Source organism: Scyliorhinus torazame, chromosome 15 (genome assembly GCF_047496885.1).
Source record: "Scyliorhinus torazame isolate Kashiwa2021f chromosome 15, sScyTor2.1, whole genome shotgun sequence".
NCBI lineage: Eukaryota > Metazoa > Chordata > Chondrichthyes > Carcharhiniformes > Scyliorhinidae > Scyliorhinus > Scyliorhinus torazame.
The window spans coordinates 178,528,087-178,555,675 of NC_092721.1; the positions used below are offsets into that span (position 1 = coordinate 178,528,087).

General features: G+C 43.7%; 1 protein-coding gene across 1 annotated transcript in view; it reads right to left on the minus strand.

The window, feature by feature from the left end:
• Window positions 1-5,059: 5,059 nt before the first annotated feature.
• Window positions 5,060-27,589, minus strand: part of tmem131 (transmembrane protein 131) — a 253,551-nt gene continuing 231,021 nt past the window's right edge. Inside the window, exons 37-41 of the mRNA XM_072477208.1 lie at window positions 21,617-21,738; window positions 21,370-21,481; window positions 20,862-20,971; window positions 9,246-9,415; window positions 5,060-6,277 (exon numbers count right to left, since the gene is read on the minus strand). Of these exons, the coding sequence (XP_072333309.1) occupies window positions 5,987-6,277; window positions 9,246-9,415; window positions 20,862-20,971; window positions 21,370-21,481; window positions 21,617-21,738 (805 nt within the window). The 3' untranslated portion in view covers window positions 5,060-5,986. The remainder of the gene's footprint in view (window positions 6,278-9,245; window positions 9,416-20,861; window positions 20,972-21,369; window positions 21,482-21,616; window positions 21,739-27,589) is intronic.

A 27,589-nucleotide genomic window follows, 5' to 3' on the forward strand; every position in this document is an offset into this window, starting at 1 on the left:
AGGGTGCTGAGAAAATTATTTGAACTAAAAGCTGACAAGTCCCAGGACTTGATGGACTTCATCCTGTGAAAAGAAATGACTGAGATAGTAAATGCACTGGTTTTAACTTTCAAAAATGCCCTAGATTCTGAAAAGATCTCATCAGATTGAAAAATAGTGAATGTGACTGCTTTATTCAGGAAAGGATAGACAGAATGAAGGAAACTAGAGGCTAGTTGTCATAAGGAAAATGCTACCATATATTATTCAGCAGGTTAAGAAAATCTCAAGCAATCAAGCAGAGTCCACATGGTTTTGAGAAAGGGAAATAGTTTTTGACTAATTTATGAGTCAAGGGGGTTGGCTAGCTGGATGGCTGGTTCATGATGCGGAGTGAGGTCAATTCCCGTACCTGCTGAGGTTATCCATGAAGGCCTGACTTCTCAACATTGCCCCTCCATAAGGGGTGGTGACCCTCAGGTTAAATCAGCATCAGTCAGCTATACTGTAGCGAAATTTACATTTTAGAGCTGTGGTCTCAAATGTTTACAATTTACAATCAGCAACTTTGTGATGAATGTAGGCATTTCAGATGTATTATAGGCATTTGCTGAAGTAAGGGTGAAAAGCCTGTGTTAGTGTGTGTGTGTGTGACTGCTGAAATCTTGCATTGAGAGGCACGTTAATTCGAGAGACAACAAAGGTTTTGGGAGCCAAGGGTGCCATTAAGCATCGTAAAAAGCTTGGGCTAATGGAATTTTTTAATGAAGGGGATTCCCTGTGGAGTTAATTAGATTTTATGTTGGTCAGATGTCATTGCTGGGTGGAGCCAAGACATCAGGCATTTTGAGAAAGCAGTTCAGTTCTGATCTGAATGAAGCCGTGTCCAGAAGTCAAACGGTTTGCACTCATTGTAGTTCAGTTAAGAGTATTTAAAGCAGTGCAGACTTGTTTGAGAACAAGGGGAAGCTGAAACAAGCTGAGAAGTAGCTTCTGAAGACATACAGCCAGTTTCTGCATGGGTCTGACGGGAGTCAGATCTTGTCTTTAAAGCAAAGTCAAGGGATCTCTCTTTCTCAAAGAACTTCACTGTAAAGCAAGCATTCCAATGTACCATTGGTAGTTAAAGTGGATTGAGAGTGGAGATGTTCTTTTCTCTTGTTTGATGGGAATAATGATAGCAATTAAAGGTATTGCATTCACTGTTTGAACAGTATTATTTAAGGGGTAATTGTACATTATTTTCTGGTGTGATGTTAAAGATATTCTAATATGGTGTGTTACGACACCCTTGGCAAGTGTGCAAGCCATTCCAGTTTCACATCCTGGAGTCACAACACAAGTGAATTAACCAATAATTCTTGTAAGAATTCCTGACTGAAGTCCTTAGAGCTCTTAGCTGCCCAATAATCACAGTCACCAGGTTTGTAAGTTGAAACACAATTGCTGTTTGTTTTTAACAGGAATAATGATGAAATATGCAGTTAACAACGGAACAATAAACTAACCTACTGCCCCCTTTAACTGTCCCACCTCTACCCCTCCCACATACACACGACAGACAAACAGAGGGGGAGGGAGGGAGAGGTGAAATAACAAGGATGAAGGCCAAAAGAGAAGTCTTTGCTTCAAATCATGGTTACTTAGCATGCTTTCCTCACAGCATGCTGGTAGATTGAAGTCCTTGGTTTGCAGCCTGTAACGATCTTCTCTATAGTTTAGAAATGTATTTCTCACAGCTTTTCCTGGAGAGACCCCTTTGCTTTACATCAAACTCTGCTTTCGGTTTGTGGTTTATTTCCAGGCTTCAGTCATTCCAGGAGAGCGAATCAGTCAGTTCACATCAGCCTTTTCTGCGCAGAGAGTTGGTCTGTTCTCCCCTGCTTGCATAACCAGCAATGGTTCTCCTGTACATAGATTCATCCAGGCTCCCTGTCAGTTCAGAAACACAGCTTTTCTGGGGAAAAATAGAGAAGAGGGAGGACAGCAGTCCTTCCTCAGATGCCAGGAGTCAAACCGAAACCAAAACTCAACCACTGAAGCTCTGAAACATTCCAGAGGGAACAATCCAATCACCACCTGTTATTAGACAGAGCACAGTCTTTTGGGCCAATTCATTGACCACCAGCCAATCAAACTGGGTCATTACTGATGTCAGCCACTCTAAAATAGTACAGCCTTCCTTCCTCTTGAATTAAAAGGTACAGGCTGCCTTTCCTTAAAGTTACAAGCTCATTAAACATCTAAGGATCAAAAATGTAACAGCAAAAGTAAAAGAAAGGGGAAATAAGGAAATAAATGGGGACTAAACAAGAACAGGAAAGACCTTCACATGTATTGTAACAAAGATGGTTTGAATATACCATATCCCTGTTGCTTAGTGTCATCACTCCTGGAGCAGAGTATTCTTTCCTCACAGTCTTACAAACTTTAAAATAAAATATTGGGGTTTCTGTCCAGTATCCTAGCCACTGTTGGGGTCTGGTCTGGGATTGTAATAAAATTGGGGGATCTTTGCTAGGGTTCTAAAGTATAATTCCTCGTTTGGCTTGGGATTATTGAACATAAAATACATTTGAGTATCTGTGGGAACGGTTGCTTTCTTTCAGGGTTTTGAAGTTTAAATAGGGAGTGACTGGTGGCTTTCAGGTGCAAAGGTTTTCCTGGGTGGGGAAGAGGTTACCTTGGTGACTAAATCAAAACCTTAGGGTTTGGCTGGAAAGCCGCAGTTAACGTTTTCTGACGGGGTGAGGAAGGTAGAGATAATACAAATAATAGCCCAGCATTTATATTTGTCACAGCGTGAATCAATAGAATTTGCCAGAATCCAATTACAAATGAAACAATTTTTTAAAAAAAATCTTTTGTCAGAAGTAGGCCAACATTAACACTGCAATGAAGTTAACTGTGAAAATCCCATAGTCGCCATATTCCGGCGCCTGTTCAGGTACACGGAGGGAGAATTCAGTATGTCCAAATTACCTAACAGCACGTCTTTCAGGACTTGTGGGAGGAAACCGGAGCACCCGGAGGAAATCCACGCAGACAGGGGGAGACTGTGCAGACTCCACAGTGACACAAGATGGTAGAATGAGAAGCAATCTTCTGAAACTCAAAAAGATCCTGATTGACAGGGTGGATGCTGAAAAGATGTTTCCCCCTTGTGGGAGAATAGAATTAGTTTAAAACCAAGGGGCCAACAACTTAAGACAGACTCATAGAATCCCTACAGTGCAGAAGGAGGCCATTCAGCCCATCAAGTCTACACCAACCCTCCAAAAGAGCACCCTACCTAGGCCCACTCTCCCACCCTACCCCTGTTACCCCAGCTAACCGTTGGGACACTAAAGGGGCAATTTAGCATGACCAATCCACCTAACCTGCACATCCTTGGACTGTGGGAGGAAATCAGAGCACTAGGAAGGAACCCATGCACACATGGGAAGAAAGCGCAAACTCAACACAGACAATCACCCAAGGTTAGAATTGAACCTGGGTCCTTGGCACTTGTGAAGCAGCAGTTCTGACCATTGTGCCGCTCATGAGATGAGAATCTTTTCCTCGGAGGGTCAAGTCTGTAGAATTCCCTTCCCCAGGCAGAAGTGGAGACAGGGGTCTCGGAATAGTTTTAAAGCACATGGAGATAGCTTCTTGAATAACAAAGGAGCCAATAGGTAGGCAGGAAAGTGGTGATGTGGTCACAATCGGCCATGATCTCACCAAACATTGGAGCAGGCTCAAGGGGCCAACTGGCCTACTCCTGCTCCTAATTCGTGAGTCTGGATCCAGACCACGAACTGGATTCAAACAATCAATACTATTAAACTAAAGTTGAAGATTGACATAAGCAGAGGTTTAATTTCCTGAAAGTTCTCTGGGGGTGCAGTAAAAGGCATTGAGTTCAGGGTCAATTGGTACTGAACACATTGATGTCCAGTATCAAGTTGATCTTGTACCCAAGGACAAGTTGTCAAAGTAGTCAACTTTTCGATCGAGTTGCCAGTGTGGATTTGCTGCAAATATGCAGAAGGGAACCCGAGGAGTTCCTAACCTCACGAGCGCCATCACAACATACAAAAAAGTATGCTGGGGGGTATTGGTTACCACGGATTGAATATTGCTTTTGGGAACTGGAAAGGGGTATCATAGATTTCCTCCCTAAAATTGGTCTACTGCTTTTTCTTCCGACTCCCATATGGTTGAGAGGCTGGTCTGTACTAGGGATGGGGCCAGTGGCAATGGTGCGAGTCACATGGTGCTAAAGTTACACCATAACAGTATGGAAAGTCTCAATGGACTAACTGTCCGTTTTCCTGTCAGTCTGGCCCGAGATATTACTTTAATACCAATTCGCGAAGACATATGGATGTGACCCAGTCAGGACGATTCAGTCCTGAAAGGGTCTCTTTTCCTGAAAGTCAGCAATGTTGAAAGGAATTCGCAAGTACGGTCAGAAACCAAAGGCTGCATAAAGTAAATGACTTCCTTCAGAGATCATTTCCATCTGTTCACAATGAACCTTTCAGGAAAGTCTGAAACAAACTGTGCTGTTGATGGCAGGAACTAGTGCTGGCAATGTTGGAACCCAGTCACTGGCATGGGCCCAGTGAAATCCAGGTTGAGCAAAAGCACCACGGGACATGCATTAAAAGTTAAAGAAAACAGAACAGCCAAAATCAGAATCAAAGACAAAACTAAATGCACAGAGGAAATCAAAAAGCTGCAATAAGATTTGAAGTCAGTGAATGCGACTGTGGTATCATTTTACATTGGTAACGTGGAGGAAATATAGATTCAAGACCATATGCACAGTAGGTTGTGGGGTCAAGAATGATGTAGAGTGATCCATGAAGGGATGGTTCTTAAAAAAGGTGATCTTCCGTGATTTTGCCCCCCCCCCCACATTTGAAGGAAGTACACAGAGCATGTATGAGGGACATGAAGCGATGTGCTATTTGAAAGTTCAGTTCCACCCTTCTACCATGAGATGGCGCTAAACGTTTGCAATGTGCTGAATAGCAACAACAGATGAACGGAGCATTCCTGTTAATTTATTTAAAAATGAACGTGGGGACAAAAGTTCAGTTTCTGAAAAACTTTATTTATCTCAAAAAAGTACAACCCAGAGAATAGTGTTTCAATCAAAGAACACAAAGGGGATCTCGTTGCCTCCATAAACTTTGGGTTTGTGTGCTTCAGCCAGAGTAAACAGCGATCAGCACACATTGTGAAGCACATTATGATGACAAGAAAAGGAAAACCAAATAAACTGATTACAGCTTTCTTCCGCAATATGCTCTGCCATAATCTTGATGATTTCTGTTGCCCTTTTAAATACAAATGAAAGCCAAAATGCTGGATACATAATTACCTATCGCTTACCAACACATTCCCATTTCTAAAACGTCCACTTTGCATTTTAAAAACAAAGGGTTCCCTTAATTCTTTTTCTCACAAAAACAGAGGAACTTGAACTTAATACCGGGAGAGGAACTGGTCTCCATTATCTTAAAAACACATCACAATGCCTTATATGGATGTAATACAAAGGGATGCGCATAAAAGTCTTATGTCTTGTTCCCTTTTATTTCCCAAACCAAAAATAAATTTTAAGGTGTATCTCACTGAACATAGGAAGTGACCAAATACTTCAGTGATTTTCTTTTTTAAACTCCAATACAGAACGAACAAAGCCTGTTACAACTGTAACAGAAATCTTATACAAACCATAATTACAGTCGGGATTGAGGAACTGTTTATAGCAGATGTGAATCATAATCGTGTGGCAAGAAGCGAAAATAATGATTAGTTATGGCTGAGAACTGGATCCCAATACCAGGAACATTCACCAGTTTCCTTGTGCGACTCCAATTAAACAGCTGCTGGAGTGGTGCAAAGAAACTCGAGTAGAGGGTTTCTGGACTACAGGCTCAGCTTGATCAATATTTCCCGCTTTAAGCAGTGTCATAGGTTCTGTGCATTACCCACAGCTGTGGACACCTGTAGATTAGTTCTCATGAGGAAAGCTAGAATTATTCGACCAGGGGTCAGAGCTTCGTCTTCCTGGAGTGGGTCTCCAAATATTGTCAAGATTCTTCCAAGGATCAAACATTCGGCCAAGGTCTTCTATCATGCCAGGGGCTGCATTTTCTCTTCCTATAAGATCGACAGTTGCCATAGAGTTGTTGCTTGTTGGAGTGGAGAAGGGCAGACTGTTGTCTTGACTAGTGGACCATATCGGATTGCTGAAAGGAGTGGTGGACCAAAGGCTGCTGGTGGAGTTACCCAAAAGCATTGACTAAAAAGAAGAGAAAAAGAGAGGCAAGTTCATGTTAAATTATTAGAAGGTACAAAAGCCAGTATCTTTAGTTACTGGTTATGTTAACAAGGAATCTTTAATGCACACTTAACAAGAGTTATGGATGCACCCCCCACATGGCATGCTATTTATCCAGCAGCTTACAAAAAGACACACAATTTCCAGCATCCCTCTATCATACTCCATTCTGAGACACTTCATGTGCTCCAAGTAAAACAACAAAGATAGTATTTGATAGCTGTGACTATTGCAGCATGGATGCCTGCTACCAGCAGATTAGTCGATGAGAAGGCACAGATCTCGTGCGAGTCTTTCCTGTGGAGCTTCTCGAACAACCTCAGATCAACACTTATCAGCGAGTGACAAATGTATTTTCCTTCTCTACCCTTCTGTTGCAAGTAGTCAAATTTCTTAGCTAACTACATTTTATTTGTGATGTGGAGATGCCGGCGTTGGACTGGGTTGAGCACAGTACGAAGTCTTACAACACCAGGTTAAAGTCCAACAGGTTTGTTTCGATGTCACTAGCTTTCAGAGCGCTGCTCCTTCCTCAGGTGAATGAAGAGGTATGTTCCAGAAACACATATATAGACAAATTCAAAGATGCCAAACAATGCTAGGAATGCGACCATTAGCAGGTGATTAAATCTTTACAGATCCAGAGATGGGGTAACCCCAGGTTAAAGAGGTGTGAATTGTACTGTTTTGAAGTACTGTTCTGAATTCAAGGTCCTGTGCAGTGAGTAGGTCCTGTTCAAACTCGTGCATGAAGATGTTGGCGTATTGGGGTGCGAATTTGGTCCCCATGGCTGTTCCGTGCGTCTGGATGAAGAACTTGTTGTCGAAGGTGAAGACGTTGTGATCCAGAATGAAGCGGATGAGTTGCAGAATTGCGTCTGGAGATTGGCAGTTGTCGGTGTTGAGTACTGAGGCTGTTGCAGCAATGCCGTCGTCATGGGGGATGCTGGTGTAGAGTGCCGAGACGTCCATTGTGACGAGGAATGTTCCTGGTTCAACTGGCACCCATGGACCAGTTGAACCAGGAACATTCCTCGTCACAATGGACGTCTCGGCACTCTACACCAGCATCCCCCATGACGACGGCATTGCTGCAACAGCCTCAGTACTCAACACCGACAACTGCCAATCTCCAGGCGCAATTCTGCAACTCATCCGCTTCATTCTGGATCACAACGTCTTCACCTTCGACAACAAGTTCTTCATCCAGACGCACGGAACAGCCATAGGGACCAAATTCGCACCCCAATACGCCAACATCTTCATGCACAAGTTTGAACAGGACCTACTCACCGCACAGGACCTTCAACCGACGTTATACACCAGATACATAGATGACATTTTTTTCCTTTGGACCCACGGCGAAGAATCACTGAAACGACTACACAATGACATTAATAAGTTCCATCCAACCATCAGACTCACCATGGACTACTCTCCAAAATCAGTTGCATTCTTGGACACACTCGTCTCCATCAAGGACGGTCACCTCAGCACTTCGCTTTACCGCAAACCCATGGATAACCTCATGATGCTCCACTTCTCCAGCTTCCAACCTAAACACATTAAAGAAGCCATCCCCTATGGACAAGCACTCCGTATACACAGGATCTGTTCAGACGAGGAGGAGCATAACAGACATCTACAGACGTTGAAAGATGCCCTCGTACGAACGGGATATGGCACTCGACTCATCGAGCGACAGTTCCAACGCGCCACAGCGAAAAACTGCACCGACCTCCTCAGAAGACAAACATGGGACACAACCGACAGAATACCCTTCGTCGTCCAGTACTTCCCCGGAGCGGAGAAACTACGTCATCTTCTTCACAGCCTTCAACACGTCATTGATGACGATGAACATCTTGCCAAGGTCATCCCCACACCCCCACTACTTGCCTTCAAACAACCGCGCAACCTCAAACGAACCATTGTTTGCAGCAAACTACCCAGTCTTCAAAACAGTGACCACGACACCACACAACCCTGCCATGACAATCTCTGCAAGACGTGCCAGATCATCGACATGGATACCACTATTACACGTGAGAACACCACGCACCAGGTACGCGGTACATACTCGTGTGACTCGGCCAACGTTGTCTACCTCATACGCTGCAGGAAAGGATGTCCCGAAGCGTGGTACATTGGCGAGACCATGCAGACGCTGCAACAACGAATGAACGGACATCGCGCAACAATCACCAGGCAGGAATGTTCCCTTCCAGTCGGGGAACACTTCAGCAGTCAAGGGCATTCAGCCTCTGATCTCCAGGTAAGCGTTCTCCAAGGCGGCCTTCAGGACGCGCGACAACGCAGAATCGCCGAGCAGAAACCTATAGCCAAGTTCCGCACACGAGTGCGGTCTCAACCGGGACCTGGGATTCATGTCGCATTACATTCATCCCCCACCATCTGGCCTGCAAAATCCTACCAACTGTTCTGGCTTGATACAATTCACACCTCTTTAACCTGGGGTTACCCCATCTCTGGATCTGTAAAGATTTAATCACCTGCTAATGGTCGCATTCCTAGCATTGTTTGGCATCTTTGAATTTGTCTATATATGTGTTTCTGGAACATACCTCTTCATTCACCTGAGGAAGGAGCAGCGCTCTGAAAGCTAGTGACATCGAAACAAACCTGTTGGACTTTAACCTGGTGTTGTAAGACTTCGTACTGTACATTTTATTTGATTATATTAGTTTGTTAAATGTTTTCACATTTCCATTCTAAAATGTTTTCACATATCCATTCTATGTTTTTGGAGCTATTGGGCATGGGAAGAGTTGTAGGAATGAAAGATCTTTGCAAAGTAATAATTGGAATACACTTTTACTAAACTTGAACTTACAACTACTATGCATTCTCTTGTACAGACATTCAATGGGCTGATGTTTATTGCTATTTCTTGCACAGCATTACTTACTGAAGTTGAATGAGTTGGAGAAACAGTGCTAGTTGACCAGGTATGACGAGCATCAGGTGAGGATGTATCCCAAATAGATGTAGATGGAGCAGAACTATAATCTGGCCAATTCTGGGCAACTTCCTGATTGTTAAAGGTTGCTCTCGAAAGTACATGAGGACTGAAGACCTCTAGAATAGAATTAAATAATAATGCACATTAAACATCTATCATTAAAATGCTTAGGGGAATGGAATAGAATTTGCTCAACTGGAATGAATGTGCAGCTGATACCAAATGCACAAATATCACTTGTGCTCACTTTGAAGTGCTTCAGCACAGGTCTATAAATGTAAACACTTAACAATACATTTATTACTGACTTTATATTAATTTCTATTATACTTTTTTTTTTAAATCACATTTTATTCAAACTTGTATCAAAGTAGGTTACAGCAAATAAACACCCCGGAAACATTCTTCCCAACAATCAACTATACAGTTTGTACAGATTTTTCTCCTTTTTCACCCCCCCACCCCCCCCCCGCTTATCACCCACCTCCCCCAACCCCCTGCGACGAACAGCTCCTCAAACACGGTCACAAACATCCCCCACCTTTTCTCAAACTCCCCTACTGAGCCCCTTAACTCATACTTTATCTTCTCTAACCGCAGGAAGTCATACAGGTCACTCAACCAAGCTGCTACCCCCGGTGGCGATGCCGACCGCCACTCCAGCAAAATTTGTCGCCGTGCAATCAGAGAGGCGAAGGCCAAGACATCGGCCTTCCTTCCCATAAATATTGCCACCAAAGGGTCCGGGTCCACTCCCTCCTCCACTATCCTGGCTAAGACCGCGAACACACCCGCCCAGAATCTTCCCAAGTTTTCACAACCCCAAAACATGTACGCATGATTCGCTGGCCCCCGCCCACATCTCTCACACTCATCTGCTACCCCCTGAAAAAAACCACTCATTCTCGTCCGGGTCATATGCACTCTGTGCACCACCTTAAACTGTATCAGGCTCATCCTTGCACAAGAGGAGGTCCCGTTTACCCTTCGCAGTGCCTCACTCCATACGCCCCAATTGATCTCCATTCCCAACTCCGCTTCCCATTTCTCCTTGATCTTCACCACCCGCTTGCCTCCCTGCTCCCCCAGCCACTTATATATATCCCCAATTCTTCCCTCCCCTTCCATATCCAGAAGCAGCAGTCGCTCCAGCAGGGTGTATCCCGGCAATCTAGGGAACTCTTACCAGACCTTTCGTATAAAGACCCTAACCTGTAGATGCCTGAACTCATTACCATTCGGCAGCTCTACCCTCTCCCTTCGCTCCTCCAGACTGGCAAACCCTTCCTCCAAATACAAATCAATCAGCTTGACCAGCCTCACTTCCCCCCCCCCTTCTGTATACACTATCCACCCCTCCCGGCTCAAACCCATGATTCTTGTACAGCGGCGTTAGCACCGACATCCCTTTCACCCTAAAATGCCTCCTCAGCTGATTCCATATCTTCACCGTGGACTGCACCACTGGGCTCCCTGAATACCTACTCAGAGCCATTGGCAATGCTGCCGTCACCAAAGCCCTCAAACTAGACCCCTTACAAGATTCCTCCTCCATCCTAACCCACTCTACCCCTTCTCCTTCCCACCACTGCTACACCTTGTCCACATTCGCCACCCAATAATAATGAAGCAAGTTTGGCAACGCCAAACCCCCCTGCGGCCTCTGCCCTATTATACATTTTTATTGACTTAGAAGACTTGTGGGCGGCACGGTAGCAGAGTGGTTGGCATTGTTGCTTCACAGCATCAGGGACCCGGGGTTGATTCCCGGCTTGGGTCACTGTCTGTGCGGAGTCTGCACTTTCTCCCGGCGTCTGTGTGGGTTTCCTCCGGGTGCTATGGTTTCCTCCCACGAGTCCCGAAAGACGTGATATTAGATAAATTGGACATTCTGAATTCTCCTTCAGGGTACCAGAAGAGGTGCCGGAGTGTGGCGACTAAGGGATTTTCGCAGTAACTTCATTGCAGTGTTAATGTAAGCCTACTTGTGACACTAATAAAAATTATTATATGACTCACTGTTGGGACAATATGCCAAATATACAAAAAAAAGGAATCTGCTCTATAGAGCTTCCTCTCACCCAGAAACTCAATTTTAAAAGTTTATTAAAGTTATGGACAAAGTATATACAACAGGGACATGGAAAGAGGCTCTGCAGCAATTCTACAATACAGGTTTCCCTCTCTAATACAGCAGCAACAAGAGCTAGATAAAATGGCATTCACACAGGGCTGTCTATCTGACCAACATAATCCACTTATCACACTTGTGCCAGCCCACCCACTTCCTGAACTTTATTTTGGAACACGCATCTTCCTTTAAATATAAAGTGGCTTCCTACAAAGAATTTACAGCACTGAAACAGATCATTTGGCTTACTGGTCCATGCCTGTGTTCTTGCTCCACTGACCCTCCTCTCATCCTACTTCTTTTAACTATGCAACTCTTGTCTGAAGCGTTTTGCTGAAGTCACAAGGAAAAGATCGATATGAGGGAAACCGTGCTGCAAGGGACTACAGGCATCTCCAGAGCTCACACGGGCCATGGCTGAACACTCTGCTCCCGCAACAATCAGCAATCATATTTGCATGTGTTTCCTTACATTTTGTCCCTGTTGTATCTACTTTGTTGTATCAGCTTCATAAACATGGACATTTTCTCACAGGAGCATGGATGCTCACTCTTATAACCCTGCTCTATCATTAAGGAAACTCTAGATAAAGTATCCCATTCACACCATCCTCTGCAAGGGCATTGAGGGGAGCACTGTTTCTGCATGATGCTGGGCCCGGAGATTTGTCAATTGTACAAAGTGGCATCAACCTCCTCCCCATGGGTGGCATTCGAGCCTTGGGAGTGAAAAGCGGTTCAAGTTCCACTTCAGAGATCACGGCAAACAATCCATCATCTTACCAAATGAAGCTATTCCCTTTGTTATTATAGTACGAAGTCTTACAACACCAGGTTAAAGTCCAACAGGTTTGTTTCGATGTCACTAGCTTTCGGAGCGCTGCTCCTTCCTCAGGTCATCATTTGTTATTATAATAAAGATTGAAAGTAATAGTCACACCCTGTCATATGGTTTCTGTAATTGCGCTGCAGAATGCTTTAGAAGTAACCATTAAGAAAGATCAAATTTTATTTACAAAAATACCCAAAGTGGTTTATTTCTTGCTACACATGCACAGAAATGCTGACAATGCCTTGTCTGCTCCAGCCATTGAGCACATGAAACACCTCAAGCTAATTTTAGTATCAGAGCAGTGAGGACTGAAATGGATGAGTGCCGAATAAATATTCTACTCATTACTTCAGTAGTTAGTTTTAGACATTTGCATGTGTCTTTATTATGCACTCGGCAATTATGTCCATATGTAGCATTCTGCACTATTTTAAGCTATCTCGTTGCTCTGTTTGCATATTTATCAAGTTAGAGAACGCTGAAAATATTGATGCGCAATATATGTGTACCCGACTCAGCTTTAATCTCATTGTGAAGCAAAAGCCCACATTCATAGCTTATTCTGTGCAAATGAATATTCCAACACTTTCCTTTTGATACCAGCTATTTTTTGCACCCAAAACATTGTAAAAAATAGTCACAATCCTTTTTTTCTAACAGTTTTGCCAAATGTGTAAAATGCAACTTGGATTATCTTTGCGCAGTAAAAGCAAATGCAGGAAATGTTAACCACACATCCAACAACATTCTGCTCCAGCGCAAAAACTGCAGAGCTGAAAAAACAATTGTGCTCTTTTTAACGATGAAAAGAGGTCCCCTGAATGGAAACTGGGATGGCAGCGTCCATCTTAGTCACAAATTTACCCGAGGTATGCTATTGTAGCAGGGAGTGCAAAAGGGTAGGAATAAATAATGGGGATGCATGGAATGGATAAATATAGGAGGGTGCTACTGAATTATCTTCACTGATCAGGAATCAACTACACAGCGCTTTCTCACGGACTGAGCAACTCCATTTGATAAACCACATGTAATGAACTCTTGCTATGATTTGGTTTGATATTAAATAAATTTGGCAAGTGAATGGCTTCTTGTTCCTGCTTCACATTTTTTGAACTCCCCAACTATAGAAAGATTAGCTCGCCGAACTGCAACTCATCTTTGATGAGCCACTTTACAGCCTTATCATTAAGTTCAACAACATCAGGTGCCTCACGGCACCGAGGTCACAGGTTCGAACCTGACTCTGGGTCACTGTTTGTGTGGAGTTTGCACATTCTCCCAATGTCTGCGTGGGGTTTGCCCCCACAACCCAAAAGATGTGCAGAGTAGGTGAATTGGCCACGCTAAAGTGCCCCTTAATTGGAAAAAATGAATTGGGCACTCTAAAATTAAAAAGAAAAGTTCAACAACTTCAGATCATGACCACCACACCCCTATTTTCTCAGACAGAAAGTGCTGATAAATGGTTCCACCTAGCGAGACGAGGAATAGGGAGAGCGAGGAGTTGAACACGTGGCTACAGGGATGGTGCAGGAGGGAGGGTTTCCTGGATAATTGGGACTCATTCTGGGGTCGGTGGGACCTCTACAAACGGGATGGTCTACACCTGGACCAGAGGGGTACCAATATCCTTGGGGGGGGAGAATTTGCTAATGCTCTTTGGGAGGGTTTAAACTAGTTCAGCAGGAGGTTGAGGGTAGTGAGCTCATGAGTAAGGTTTCAAAGTTGCAGGAGTGTACCGGCAGGCAGAAAGGCGGGTTAAAGTGTGTCTTCTTCAATGCCAGGAGTATCCGGAATAAGTTGGGTGAACTTGCGGCATGGGTTGGTACCAGGGACTTCGATGTTGTGGCTATTTCGGAGACATGGATAGAGCAGGGACAGGAATGGTTGTTGCAGGTGCCGGGGTTTAGATATTTCAGTAAGCTCAGGGAAAGTGGTAAAAGAGGGGGTGGGGTGGCATTGTTAGTCAAGGACAGTATTATGGAGGCAGAAAGGACGTTTGATGAGGACTCGTCTACTGAGGTAGTATGGGCTGAGGTTAGAAACAGAAAAGGAGAGGTCACCCTGTTAGGGATTTTCTATAGGCCTCCGAAAAGTTCCAGAGATGTAGAGGAAAAGATTGCAAAGATGATTCTGGATAGGAGCGAAAGTAACAGGGTAGTTGTTATGGGGGACTTCAACTTTCCAAATATTGACTGGATAAGCTATAGTTCGATTACTTTAGATAGGTCAGTTTTTGTCCAATGTGCACAGGAGGGTTTCCTGACACAGTATTTAGATAGGCCAACGAGAGGCGAGGCCGTATTGGATTTGGTACTGGGTAATGAACCAGTACAGGTGTTAGATTTGGAGGTAGGTGAGCACTATCGTGATAGTGACCACAATTCGATTATGTTTACTTTAGTGATGGAAAGGAATAGGTATATAACCGCAGGGCAAAAGTTATATCTGGGGGAAAGGCAATTATGATGCGATGAGGCAAGACGTAGGATGCATCGGATGGAGAGGAAAACTGCAGGGGATGGGCACAATGGAAATGTGGAGCTTGTTCAAGGAACAGCTACTGCGTGTCCTTGATAAGTATGTACCTGTCAGGCAGGGAGAAAGTGGTCGAGCGAGGTAACCGTGGTTTACTAAAGCAGTTGAAACACTTGTCAAGAGGAAGAAGGAGGCTTATGTAAAGATGAGATGTGAAGGTTCAGTTAGGGTGCTCAAGTTACAAGTTAGCTAGGAAGGACCTAAAGAGAGAGCCAAGAACAGCCAGGAGGGTACATGAGAAGTCATTAGCAGGTAGGATCAAGGATAACCCTAAAGCTTTCTACAGATATGTCAGGAATAAAAGAATGACTAGGGTAAGAGTAGGGCCAGTCAAGGACAGTAGTGGGAAGTTGTGCGTGGAGTCAGAGGAGATAGGAGAGGTGCTAAGTGAATATTTTTTGTCAGTATTAACGCAGGAAAAAGACAATGTTGTCGAGGAGAATATTGAGATACAGGCTACTAGACTAGGAGGGCTTGAGGTTCATAAGGAGGAGGTGTTAGCAATTCTGAAAAGTGTGAAAATAGATAAGTCCCCTGGGCCAGATGGGATTTATCCTAGGATTCTCTGGGAAGCTAGGGAGGAGATTGCTGAGCCTTTGGCTTTGATCTTTAAGTCATCTTTGTCTACAGGAAGAGTGCCAGAAGACTGGAGGATAGCAAATGTTGTCCCCTTGTTCAAGAAGGGGAGTAGAGACAACCCCGGTAACTATAGACCAGTGAGCCTTACTTCTGTTGTGGGCAAAGTCTTAGGAAGGTTTAGAAGAGATAGGATGTATAATCATCTGAAAAGGAATAATTTGATTAGAAATAGTCAACACGGTTTTGTGAAGGGTAGGTCATGCCTCACAAACCTTATTGAGTTCTTTGAGAACGTGACCAAACAGTTGGATGAGGGTAAAACAGTTGATGTGGTGTATATGGACTTCAGTAAAGCGTTTGATAAGGTTCCCCACGGTAGGCTATTGCAGAAAATACGGAGGCATGGGATTCAGGGTGATGTAGCAGTTTGGATCAGAAATTGACTAGCTGGAAGAAGACAAAGGGTGGTGGTTGATGGGAAATATTCAGCCTGGAGTCCAGTTACTAGTGGTGTACCACAAGGATCTGTTTTGGGGCCACTGCTGTTTGTCATTTTTATAAATGACTGGAGGAGGGCGTAGAAGAATGGGTGAGTAAATTTGCAGATGACACTAAAGGTGGTGGAATTGTGGACAGTGCGGAAGGATGTTACAAGTTACAGAGGGACGTAGATAAGCTGCAGAGCTGGGCTGAGAGGTGGCAAATGGAGTTTAATGCAGAAAAGTGTGAGGTGATTCATTTTGGAAGGAATAACAGGAAGACAGAGTACTGGGCTAATGGTAAGATTCTTGGTAGTGTGGATGAGTAGAGAGATCTCGGTGTCCATGTACATAGATCCCTGAAAGTTGCCACCCAGGTTGAGAGGGTTGTTAAGATGGCGTACGGTGTGTTAGCTTTTATTGGTAGAGGGATTGAGTTTCGGAGCCATGAGGTCATGTTGCAGCTGTACAAAACTCTGGTGCGGCCGCATTGAGTATTCTGGTCGCCGCATTATAGGAAGGATGTGGAAGCATTGGAAAGGGTGCAGAGGAGATTTACCAGAATGTTGCCTGGTATGGTGGGAAGATCTTATGAGGGAAGGCTGAGGGACTTGAGGCTGTTTTCGTTAGCGAGAAGAAGGTCAAGAGGTGACTTAATTGAGGCATACAAGATGATCAGAGGATTAGATGGGGTGAACAGTGAGAGCCTTTTTTCTCGGATGGTGATGTCTAGCACGAGGGGACATAGCTTTAAATTGAGGGGAGATAGATATAGGACAGATGTCAGAGGTAGGTTCTTTACTCAGAGAGTAGTAAGGGTGTGGAATGCCTTGCCTGCAACAGTAGTGGACTCGCCAACACTAAGGGCATTCAAATGGTCATTGGATAGACATTTGGACGATAAGGGAATGGTGTAGATGGGCTTTGGAGTGGTTTCAAAGGTCGACGCAACTTTGAGGGCCGAAGGGCCTGTACTGCGCTGTAATGTTCTATGTTCCGCTGACCTGTGCTTTGTTTTATTGCCCCATTGCCACACTCTTATCTTGCAGCAACTTCCCTTTCGTCATTTTATCACCCCTGCCCTCCCAACCTATTGCAGACCTATCCCACTGCTTTGTGCAGTACACGTGCCCCCCCCCCCCCCTAAAATTACATAATCTTTCATTTTCTTTTAAAATGATACCTGGAGAATGCAATTTTTAAAAAACATTTGATTGCAAGTCCCAGTAAGATTATTACCCATGATTGCTACACAAATCTCCAGGGATTGCCAAAAATATTGCTATTAAATAATGAACTGAACTCACTGTTACAATAATTAAACTACTGCCTGCTTCAGTAAGTATTCCACTTTCATCAACTGAAAGATTATCGTAAAATAAATCTGGTCACCATTTTTAAAACATTCAACAGTTGGCAGTTACATCCGCATTACTCCGTATTATAAGCTTTGTAGTAAGCTGTGGGTTAGAAATTTCAATCATCACACTGATGTCCAGTTCAAATATCGGTTACTTTGCTCGTGTTTCTTTTGTATCTGATCCCAAGTGGCTGATTGCAGTTCTTCCTCGTCCTACTAACCAGCTCCTCAAAGCCAGCTACTTTTGTTGGATTTTCAAATGTTAATTTCATCTAACGGAATTAAAAGTAACTATTCCTGCAGAATGCACGTGTGTTCTAATAAAAGTGTTTTATTATATTTTCAACATAGCAGCTTCAGCAGAAAGCACTGGAAGTTGGACAGGATCAATCGGGGCTGACCCGAGATCCTGAGGGGCACTGAGAGGGTGGATGTAGAGATGATGTTTCCTCCGGTCGGAGAATCTAGAATCAGGGGTCACAAAATAAGGGGTCGCTCATTTAAGACAAGAGATGAAGAGAAATTGTTCCTCTGGCTGTCATGAGTCTCTGGAACTCTCTTCCTCAAAAGGCAGTAGAAGCAGAGTTGTTGAATATCTTTAAGGCAGAGGAAGACAGCTTAGTGATTATGGGGGTGAAAAGTCATCAGTTGACAGGAATGTGAGGCTGAAGTTGCAAGTAGATCAATCATGATCTTATTGAATGGCGGAACAAGCTCGAGGGGCTGAGTGGCTTACACCTGCTCGTAATTCGCATGTTCATATAAACACTCCTGGGCACTATTTGAAGATGTGCAAGGGAATTTCTGGCTCAACAACTATGATTAAAAATAGATTATCTGGTCATCGTCGCATTGCCTTTTGAGAAACCTTGCTGTGTGCATATTGGATGCCATGTTTCCTGCATTACAACAATTACACAGCTCTTCGCTTGCCCCCAAAATGCCTTGGTACATTACGAGGTTGTGAAAGTCTGCATAGCTGCAAGCTTTTCTTTCTTTCACCAAACTCAAATGTTCCACATCCATCTAAATGAGCCACGAAAAACAGGCTCCATGAACATATTTTAAAAATGGAGTGAAATAGCCGGTGTGAATTAGTTGACAGTTCGTTGTTTGTAGGAATCGGAATTTCAGAATTGTATCCCAATTGCTTGTTATGTTATAACGGAGACACCAGTCACAGAGGAAAACATTCAATGTTTCAATTTCAATTCACTGAAAAAACAAATCCAAGTTTGATATTGTAGAAGAGAGGAAATGTGTGTCATTTATCACGAGAATCTCCTAAGGTGTTTTGCCTGCACTAAACTTGTGAAACAAAAGTCACTGCTTCAAAGTAATGGCGGACAAGGCCGGACACAAAAAGAAAAATTGACACATTATCAAAGAAAAATAAATTGCCATTTTATTTCATCTCCCAGAGCACAGGACTAAGTGATATATTTTTCCCCATCAGGCAAAATATAACAAAATTAGCACAGAATGACTTCTAAGCTTTTAGGCATGTACACTTGGGAGATCCTCCTTAACACAGTTTAGTTTTTGTTAGGATTTGCATTTACTCTTTAAAATGCAAATGGAGAGTTGCATATGGTTGTACTCTGCAAAGTAGGCTGCCTGCATGCCCAAAGCCAGCAATTTAATTTGTGGTATTTTAAGGAGAATAAAACTAGATTATTGTGCAGTTTTCTAATCGTGTTCATCATGAATGACAGTCTCCATTGTTCCTCACCACCTCGGCAAAACTTTGATCTGAGTGCAGCACTGTATGAAAAGGGAAAGCAGAGACCCAGTCAGCTGGCTGCCCCTATACCCTTGAGCAACAGGCTCTGGAACGGAATTGGTCGGGAGCTGCCAGAAAGCCACAGATACTTTCAAAACATCTCAGGCTTGTTTTTGTCAGATAGATGATGAGGTCAAACTGACCTCCAAACATGCCTGACTCTATTGACATTTGAACAGAACTTAAAATTACATTGATTTTAAGGGTTTAATTGCTTGTTTTCAAAGGGGCAGGGCCGCGCAGAGCTGTAGCGTGAAAGTTGCTGTTATGGCTGTAGATGATCACAATACAGAGCCTGCCGGTTTAAGTGTACTTTGAACCGGCAGGCCCTTATTGATTTTGAAGAGGTCCCACGGAGATGAATGGTGCAGAAACTGCCAATATGATTATTGCCTCTAGCATCACCTTCATTGCTCAGGGCAAGGTGACTCCTGTGACAACTAATTTAATCTTTTAAAGGAAAAAAAAGGCCACCTCAATTGTCCCATCTAGGAAAAAGCTGCAAGGGTTGTGAAGAGCTGTGTGTGTGTGTGTGGGTGTGGGGGTGTTGGGGGGTGTTGGGGGGTGTTGGGGAAATGAAGAGGAGAGAGAATAGTCAAGTGCAGGAAGATATGGCATTGTACTCAATCAAGTTACTTGGCCATGTTGACAGGAGGATCCAGGTTGAGAAAGGAGAGCAACAGCTCAAAATCCTGATCTCATTATCCCCATAAATTCTGGGAGAAAATTGTGAACCAAGTTCCACTACACCTTTTAGGTCAAGCTACTGCTTTTAGAAAAATATTTAAACTCATGCACCTGCAATCACAATGACATGTCATCACCCTTTCCCGTGCCATCTGAAAGGGCAAGCAATTTAGCATATTAAAATACTGTTTTATATGAGGAAACTCTATGAGAAATGCAATTTTGTCCACAAATGCACTGCAATCTAATGAAATACAATTTATCAGTAACTTCAAGTTTACTAAGCAGAAACAATTATCCCACACTATAAATACGCTATAATTTAAGAGGATGATTTTGATTATGATCTGTATTTGACTATGATCCAAGATGGCTTGACCGTCCGTCCACACCACCCCCGACTTTCCCTAGCCCATTGACCAAATAGCATTAATGCCATGCATTATTAATGGCTGCTTTCTGTGGCCTTGCACTGTTCGTTATTCATGCAAAAGCACTTGGGAGAGGTGGAGCCCACTTTGCACTCGGGTGTCACTAGAAGTGATTTTGCAACCAGAGCAGGATACTTCTTGCTATTCCTCACTTGACATGCCGAGACCAGTTACAGTGCTGCTGGTGTGACTGAGATCAGCCAACTAACGAATAGAACCCTAGCAGCTCTCTGGTCGATACGGTTCACCTGCTCACTGGATAAGCACAAGTTAACATGAACTGCCGACATTAAAGTACTGGGACTGCTGACATGATATCATTTCATGGTCTAGTCTTCACATCGGGAGACTAAGTCCCGACACCGGAGTGAAATCCAGAGTGTTTCACTCCGGCGTCGGAATAGCCCCCTATTCTCCCGCCCCCAGGGGGCAAGGAGCAGCGGCGTGTCATTTACGAGCGCCGGGCCTTGGCGCCGCGTGAAAGCGGAAAAGCGTAAACGACGTCACCCGCGCATGCGCGGTTGCCGTCCGCCCCGCGGTCGCCCCGCAAGAAGATGGCGGATCGATCTTGCGGGGCAGGGGAGGTAAGGAGGTCCTCCTTTAGAGAGGCCGGCCCGCCGATCCGCCCAGGAACTATTATGCATCCAAATTCATTGCCCAGCATTTAAGGTGGGGCCCTACACACACTCCTATGTATTACCAAGATAATCCCAATCTACAGATCATTCATTCGTGTTACCTCCTGTAAGATTGAAAGAGTTGCTGGGTCCAAAAGCTGAAAACGAATTTGGAGGGGCAAACTCCGAAGTGCTGGTGGTACTGATACTGCATGGACTCAATAAGCTGGAGCTGGAATGCAAAGTTTAAAAAAGGCATTTTATTTTTAGAAATCACATCAATGGTGGGCCCAAGTGACCAATCTCAGCAAACAGAATAGAGAAGAGATAGCTAATTCTCACATGGCTGTTCTTCATCATGTACATTAAAATAATCTACATAAATTACACATGAAATGTTAGCTTACTCATCATAAAGATGCTCATCATAAAAGATATTCATACAACTGCAAGCCTACTGGAAAGTAATTAAAAATACAAGTCAGCTAAGGCTTATTAAAGTTGTCTTTTTTGAATTCTTCATGGTGGCTATAACCGGGAGGGAATAAATTAGAAAGAAATAAAAAGATTACTTTCCCTGTTTATTCTAAAACTTACTATCAGTTAATTAGACAGACTGTATGGTCTCACCTGGTATCCGATTCATCACTGTCAAAGGAAGCCATACTATTACATAAAGGGGTAGGAATGTTGCCACAGGCTTCTGCTTTGTTTAAACATGCTTTCATTGGACCGCTGCTGCCTGCAAACATATTACAAAAGATTTGGTGAGTGGAATATTTTAATGGTTAGTTAACAAGTTTACTAGTAGCAAATGAAAGGAAGTGTTCCATATATACAGCCCTACCATTCAGCAGCTGGACAAAGTAGTTAGTACCTGAACTCTTGTCATATCCCGCAGCGACAGCCGCAAAGGTAGGGTTGCCATTTTTCCCAGGGAGAGATGCTGATTTTACAATTTTGGATTTGCTACCATTCACTGGTTTAATGCCAGCATCACTGCAACAAAGAAAAGGTAATTTTGTAACTGACACTAAAAATACACGACATAAAGAAGCACTGTGCCCATGTAAAAATGGTATCCAGTTCCTTACCATATGCAAAAAATACATTTACATACATGGACATGGATGCAAATAATACCGAAAAACATTCACATTTCTCTTAATTGCTCATCACATCAGGAAATTGCTTATTTCATGCTCAACACGTTCTGCAGCTCTAAACAGTAAGTAATTCTAGATTTGATAGAGGCATTCAAAATCATGAGGGGCTTGGATAGAGTAGATCAGGATAAACGTTTCCAATTCGTGAAAGGATAAGGATTGGAGAAAGATAAGGCGAAAGAAGCCAAAAAGGCGATACGAGAAAAAGCATTTCCATGCAGTGAGTGGCTAAATGTCTGAAACGTACTGTCTGAGAAAATGGTGGATGCAGTTCCAATCAAAGCATTCAAAAGGGAATTAGATTGTCATATGAAAAGGAAGAATGTGCAGGGGTTAGGGGGAGAATGGCACTAAATGAATTGTGCATTCCGCGAGCCAGTGTAGACGTGGACCAAATGGTCTGCCTCTGTGCTGCAACCATTCTGTGAATATACATTACCCATTCAAAATGTCAGAGGTCTTGAGAAAATACACTTTCCTATGCTTTCAAAATCCAACTACGACGATACACCCAATGAAGTACTTTTTAAAAGGTGCAGTATAGCCATAGTGCAGTAAAGCAATTTGGGACATCCCAAAGCAATGCAAGCCTTTCTTTCTTGACAATGTCAGCTCTCAGAAGTGAGCAATAATTGTGACTTAAAACAGGCTGGAATAGTTTGAACACTGAATTTCCCACAACAACTGTCAAACAATTGGAAGTGGGTTCTCTAATAATGTGCAAACATGCACAGGGAGAGCTACCCAACTCCTGAAGGGCTCACCAACCACCAGTCAGGCACAGGGTTACTGGATAACGATAGAGGAGGAATTTAGAAGGATTTTTCACTTCCCTGACACAGACAAGTTGACATGTCGGATTGAAACAGCGAAATCAGATCAGGCTATGAATCAAACCTTGGATATTCTGATCTGAAGAGTTTAGTATTTATACTGTACTTCTTGAGCTGGTTTCTCCATCGGCTTCGTTGGCAACGCACTCACGTCTGCGGATTTGCCGACGGCGTGGGGGTGCCCTCAATGGGAAACCCCATTGGCTGGCTGGCGGGATGCAGGACCTTGCTGCCGGCAATAAACACTTCCAACCCCTCCAGATTACAGTCTCTCTTTTTCTTCACATGGTTACTTTCAGGTAAAGCGGAGGGTTCAATCCTCGCAGTGGTGGTTAGCAATATCTGCACCATCCTTTGTTTTACAGTTTACCTCATCGGCGTCTTCATAATCACAGCTTTTATCTCCATTTAGTAATACGGATTTAAATCATTTATGCTTTCCAGATTTCAGCTTTTCTTCTCTACTTCCAGATCGACTTCAGGTGAAACCTGCGGCTAGGAGTGTCCATGGTGGATGTGTTGAATTGAGGCGACAGTGTTCCTTTAAATGGTGGTGGCCTGGAACTACTTTTCACGTCATTATCAGAATCAAGAGGATAGCACATTATTGGTTCCATGAACTTTGTATTTTGGTAACAGGTGCGGTTGCAGAATCACTACTTGGCTCTTCATCCACCTTCCTTTTCACTTTCAAAAAGGAATTGATCTAATTATTACATCTCCCTTGTTATTTGCTTCCTTTACCTTGAAGAGACACTGGTGTGTCTTTTAATCAGCTGTTTGCTTAGTGTCATTCAGTATCTGGAACAGCTGCTTCCATGCTATATGTGTATTTTCCTTCAAGGCAAGCATGCTCTGGGAAATATTTGTACTTAAAATGGATGGTAATGGTTTGACTGCAAGAGGCTGTCACAAGTTACTTTTCGGATGGTCCAATTCGCTTTCTTCTTCCAAGTTGCTATCTTTTTCCTTAGCTTTGTGAGAATTATTTGCCAGCTGTTCAAGATCAGTTAGTGACAGGTCTATTCGGTAGCAGTTATTTAACATAATCAGAATCCAAATCGGATTCAGAACTCTCGTCTGAATCGTCATCACTGTTAGGATTAACTTCAGTCTTGGAGTTCTCAGGACCTGGTTTTATCTTTGACAAACTTCAATGAGGAATTATTCTCGTAAAGATAACTTAAATTAGATGCACTACCTTCACCATTTGATGTGTGATTAATGTCTTTCAACGTGAGAGTCTTTTAATGTCCTATGGGTTTGTTTAGCACACTGGGCTAAATCGCTGGCTTTTAAAGCAGGCCAGCAGCACAGTTCAATTCCCGTACCAGCCTCCTCGAACAGGCGCCGGAATGTGGCGACTAGGGGCTTTTCACAGTAACTTCATTTGAAGCCTACTTGTGACAATAAGCGATTTTCATTTCATTTTCATTCATTCATTTTCCGAATTCCCACATGTCCTGCCATTGGTATCTCATGGACTGTCATGCACCATCTGCAGTACTTCCCTCTATTGTCTGTAATCATGGGTAAAGCTACAACCTTCATCTCTGCCAAATTATTCCCCCAAAGTAAGTCTACTCTGTCCGCTGGTAACATCTTAACCACTACTAGACTTAGCACTAAATCACACTCCAATTGTACTTTATACAAATGGAACCAGGATATAATCTCCACCTATCCCCTTCGTCAATACCGTAGCTGTCATTGAACTCGCTGCTGTCATTGAACTTGCTGGAGGGAAAAACTAAAATCTTCTCCAGTAAGAGATTTTGCGTAGCACATGTCCCTTAAAATAGTTATTGGTGGAGGAAAATGGGAAAATCTCCCCCATACAGATAAAAACTCTGCACCTGTCTCATCAACAGCAATGCTAACCTCGGGTCTCCCAAGTCCAGTTAGAGCTACAGACTGTCCTGTATATTCTCCACTTCTGTTCCCTTTTCAGAATCCTCCTTATGAACCCAATAAGTCACATGGGCCTTCCTTACGACTTCCAACATGCTGAACAAACATGTCCCACCTTATTACAACGCTAACACCCAAGCTTTCGAGTCTCACCGTCACTCGCAGCACCTTCCTTCCTGGTCAGAGGGGATGATCTCAAAGCTTTCCCGGCTATCCATTACCTTGGCTACCTGCCTTCCTTTCAATCTCCCGCATTCTATCCCTTTAAAAATTCTGGGGGTGATGGAACAAAGGTTTAAATTTATGGATCAGCTCAGTCATCTGGCTTTATTGCTGCTGGTCTGGCGGTTTTCACCTTTTGGTCTGCAACATGGGTTCTTGTCACAGAAGAATTTCTAAGAGAATGATCTCTCGCAGAGCCTCGAAGTTAGTTTCAATTCCCAGTGCTCGCACCCATCTATTAAAATTATTCTGCTTAACCCTTTTGAATTCAGCATACGTCTGTCCTGCTGTCTCCTTAAATTCCGAAACTTTTACCTCTATGCTTTGGGAACCGATTGAGATGCACCCAGAATAGCCTTTTTATAAAAAAAACCTCCTCATAATTCTTAGACACCCCCTCGGACAGGGATTACTCCCTGTGCCACGTGCCAGTGAGGCTAGAAATAGGAAGATAGAGCAGCTAAACATGTGGCTAAACAGCTGGTGTAGGAGGGAGAGTTTCAGTTATCTGGACCACTGGGAGGTCTTCCGGGGCAGCTGTGACCTGTATAAGAAGGACGGGTTGCATCTAAACTGGAGAGGCATAAATATCCTGGCCGTGAGGTTTGCTAGTGTCACACGGGAGGGTTTAACTAGTATGGCAGGGGGGTGGGTATCGGAGCAATAGGTCAGAAGGTGAAAACATTGAGGGAGACCGAGGGAATAGGGCCAGTACGGCTCTGAGGAAGAGCAGACAGGGAGATGTTGCTGAAAACAGTGGGTCTGGTGGCCTGAAATGCATATGTTTTAATGCAAGAAGTATAACGGGTAATGCAGATGAACTTAGAGCTTGGATTAGTACTTGGAACTATGATGTTGTTGCCATTACAGAGTCCTGAGGGAAGGACAGGATTGGCAGCTAAACGGTCCAGGATTTAGGTGTTTCAGGCGGGATAGAGGGGGATGTAAAAGGGGTGGCGGAGTTGCGTTACTGGTTAGGGAGAATATCACAGCTGCACTAGGGGAGGACACTTCAGAAGGCAACGAGGCTCTATGGGTAGAGATCAGGAATAAGAAGGGTGCAGTCACAATGTTAGGGGTTTACTACAGGCCACCCAACAGCCTGCGGGAGATAGAGGAGCAGATAGGTAACAGATTTTGGAAAGGAGTAAAAGCAACAGGGTTGTTGTGATGGGAGACTTCAACTTCCCCAATATTGACTGGGACTCACTTTGTGCTCGGGGCAGAGTTTATAAGGAGCATCCAGGAGGGCTTCTTAAAACAATATGTAGATAGCCCAACTAGGGAAGTGGCTGTACTGGACCTGGTATTGGGGAATGAGCCCAGCCAGGTGGTAGAAGTTTCAGTAGGGCAGCATTTCGGGAACAGCGACCACAATTCAGTAAGTTTTGAAGTGCTGGTGGACAAGGATAAGAGTGGTCCTAGGGTGAATGTGCTAAATTGGGGGAAGGCTAATTGTAACAATATTAGGCGGGAACTGAAGAACCTAGATTGGGGGCGGATGTTTGAGGGTAAATCAACATCTGACATGCGGGAGGCTTTCAAATGTCAGTTGAAAGGAATTCAGGACCGGCATGTTCCTGTGCGGAAGAAGGATAAATACGGCAATTTTCGGGAACCTTGGATAACGAGAGATATTATAGGCCTTGTCAAAAAGGAAAAGGAGGCATTTGTCAGGGCTAGAAGGCTGGGAACAGACGAAGCCTGTATGGAATACAAGGAAAGTAGGAAGGAACTTAAGCAAGACGTCAGGAGGGCTAAAAGGGGCCACGAAAGTAATTGGCAAATAGGGTTAAGGAAAATCCCACGGCTATTTACACATAATAAAAAGCAAGAGGGAAAGGGTTGGCCCACTGAAGGACAGGCAAGGAAATCAATGTGTGGAGCCAGAGGAAATGGGCGAGGTACTAAGTGAATACTTTGCATCAGTATTCACCAAAGAGAAGGAATTCGTGGATGTTGAATCTGGAGAAGGGTGTGTAGATAGCCTGGGTCACATTGAGATCCAAAAAGACGAGGTGTTGGGCGTCTTGAAAAATATTACGGTAGGTAAGTCCCCAGGGCCTGATGGGATCTACCCCAGAATACTGAAGGAGGCTAGAGAGCAAATCACTAAGGCCTTGAAAGAAATCTTTGGATCACTGTCTTCAGGTGATGTCCCGGAGGACTGGAGAATAGCCAATGTTGTTCCTTTGTTTAAGAAGGGTAGCAAGGATAATCCAGGGAACTACAGGCCGGTGAGCCTTACATCAATGGTAGGGAAATTACTGGAAAGAATTCTTCGAGACAGGATCTACTCCCATTTGGAAGCAAATGAACATATTAGCGAGAGGCAGCAAAGTTTTGTGAAGGGGAGGTCGTATCTCACTAACTTGATAAGAGTTTTTCGAAGAGGTCACAAATATGATTGATGCAGGTAGGGCAGTGGATGTTGTCTATCTGGACTTCAGTAAGGCCTTTGACAAGGTCCCTCATGGCAGACAGGTACAAAGGGTTAAGTCACACAGGATCAGGGGTGAGCTGGCAAGATGGATACAGAACTGGCTAGGTCATAGAAGGCAGAGAGTAGCAATGGAAGAGTGCTTTTCTAATTGGAGGGCTGTGACCAGTGGTGTTCCGCAGGGATCAGTGCTGGGACGTTTGCAGTTCGTAGTATATATAAATAATTTGGAGGAAAATGTAACTGGTCTGATTAGTAAGTTTGCAGATGACACAAAG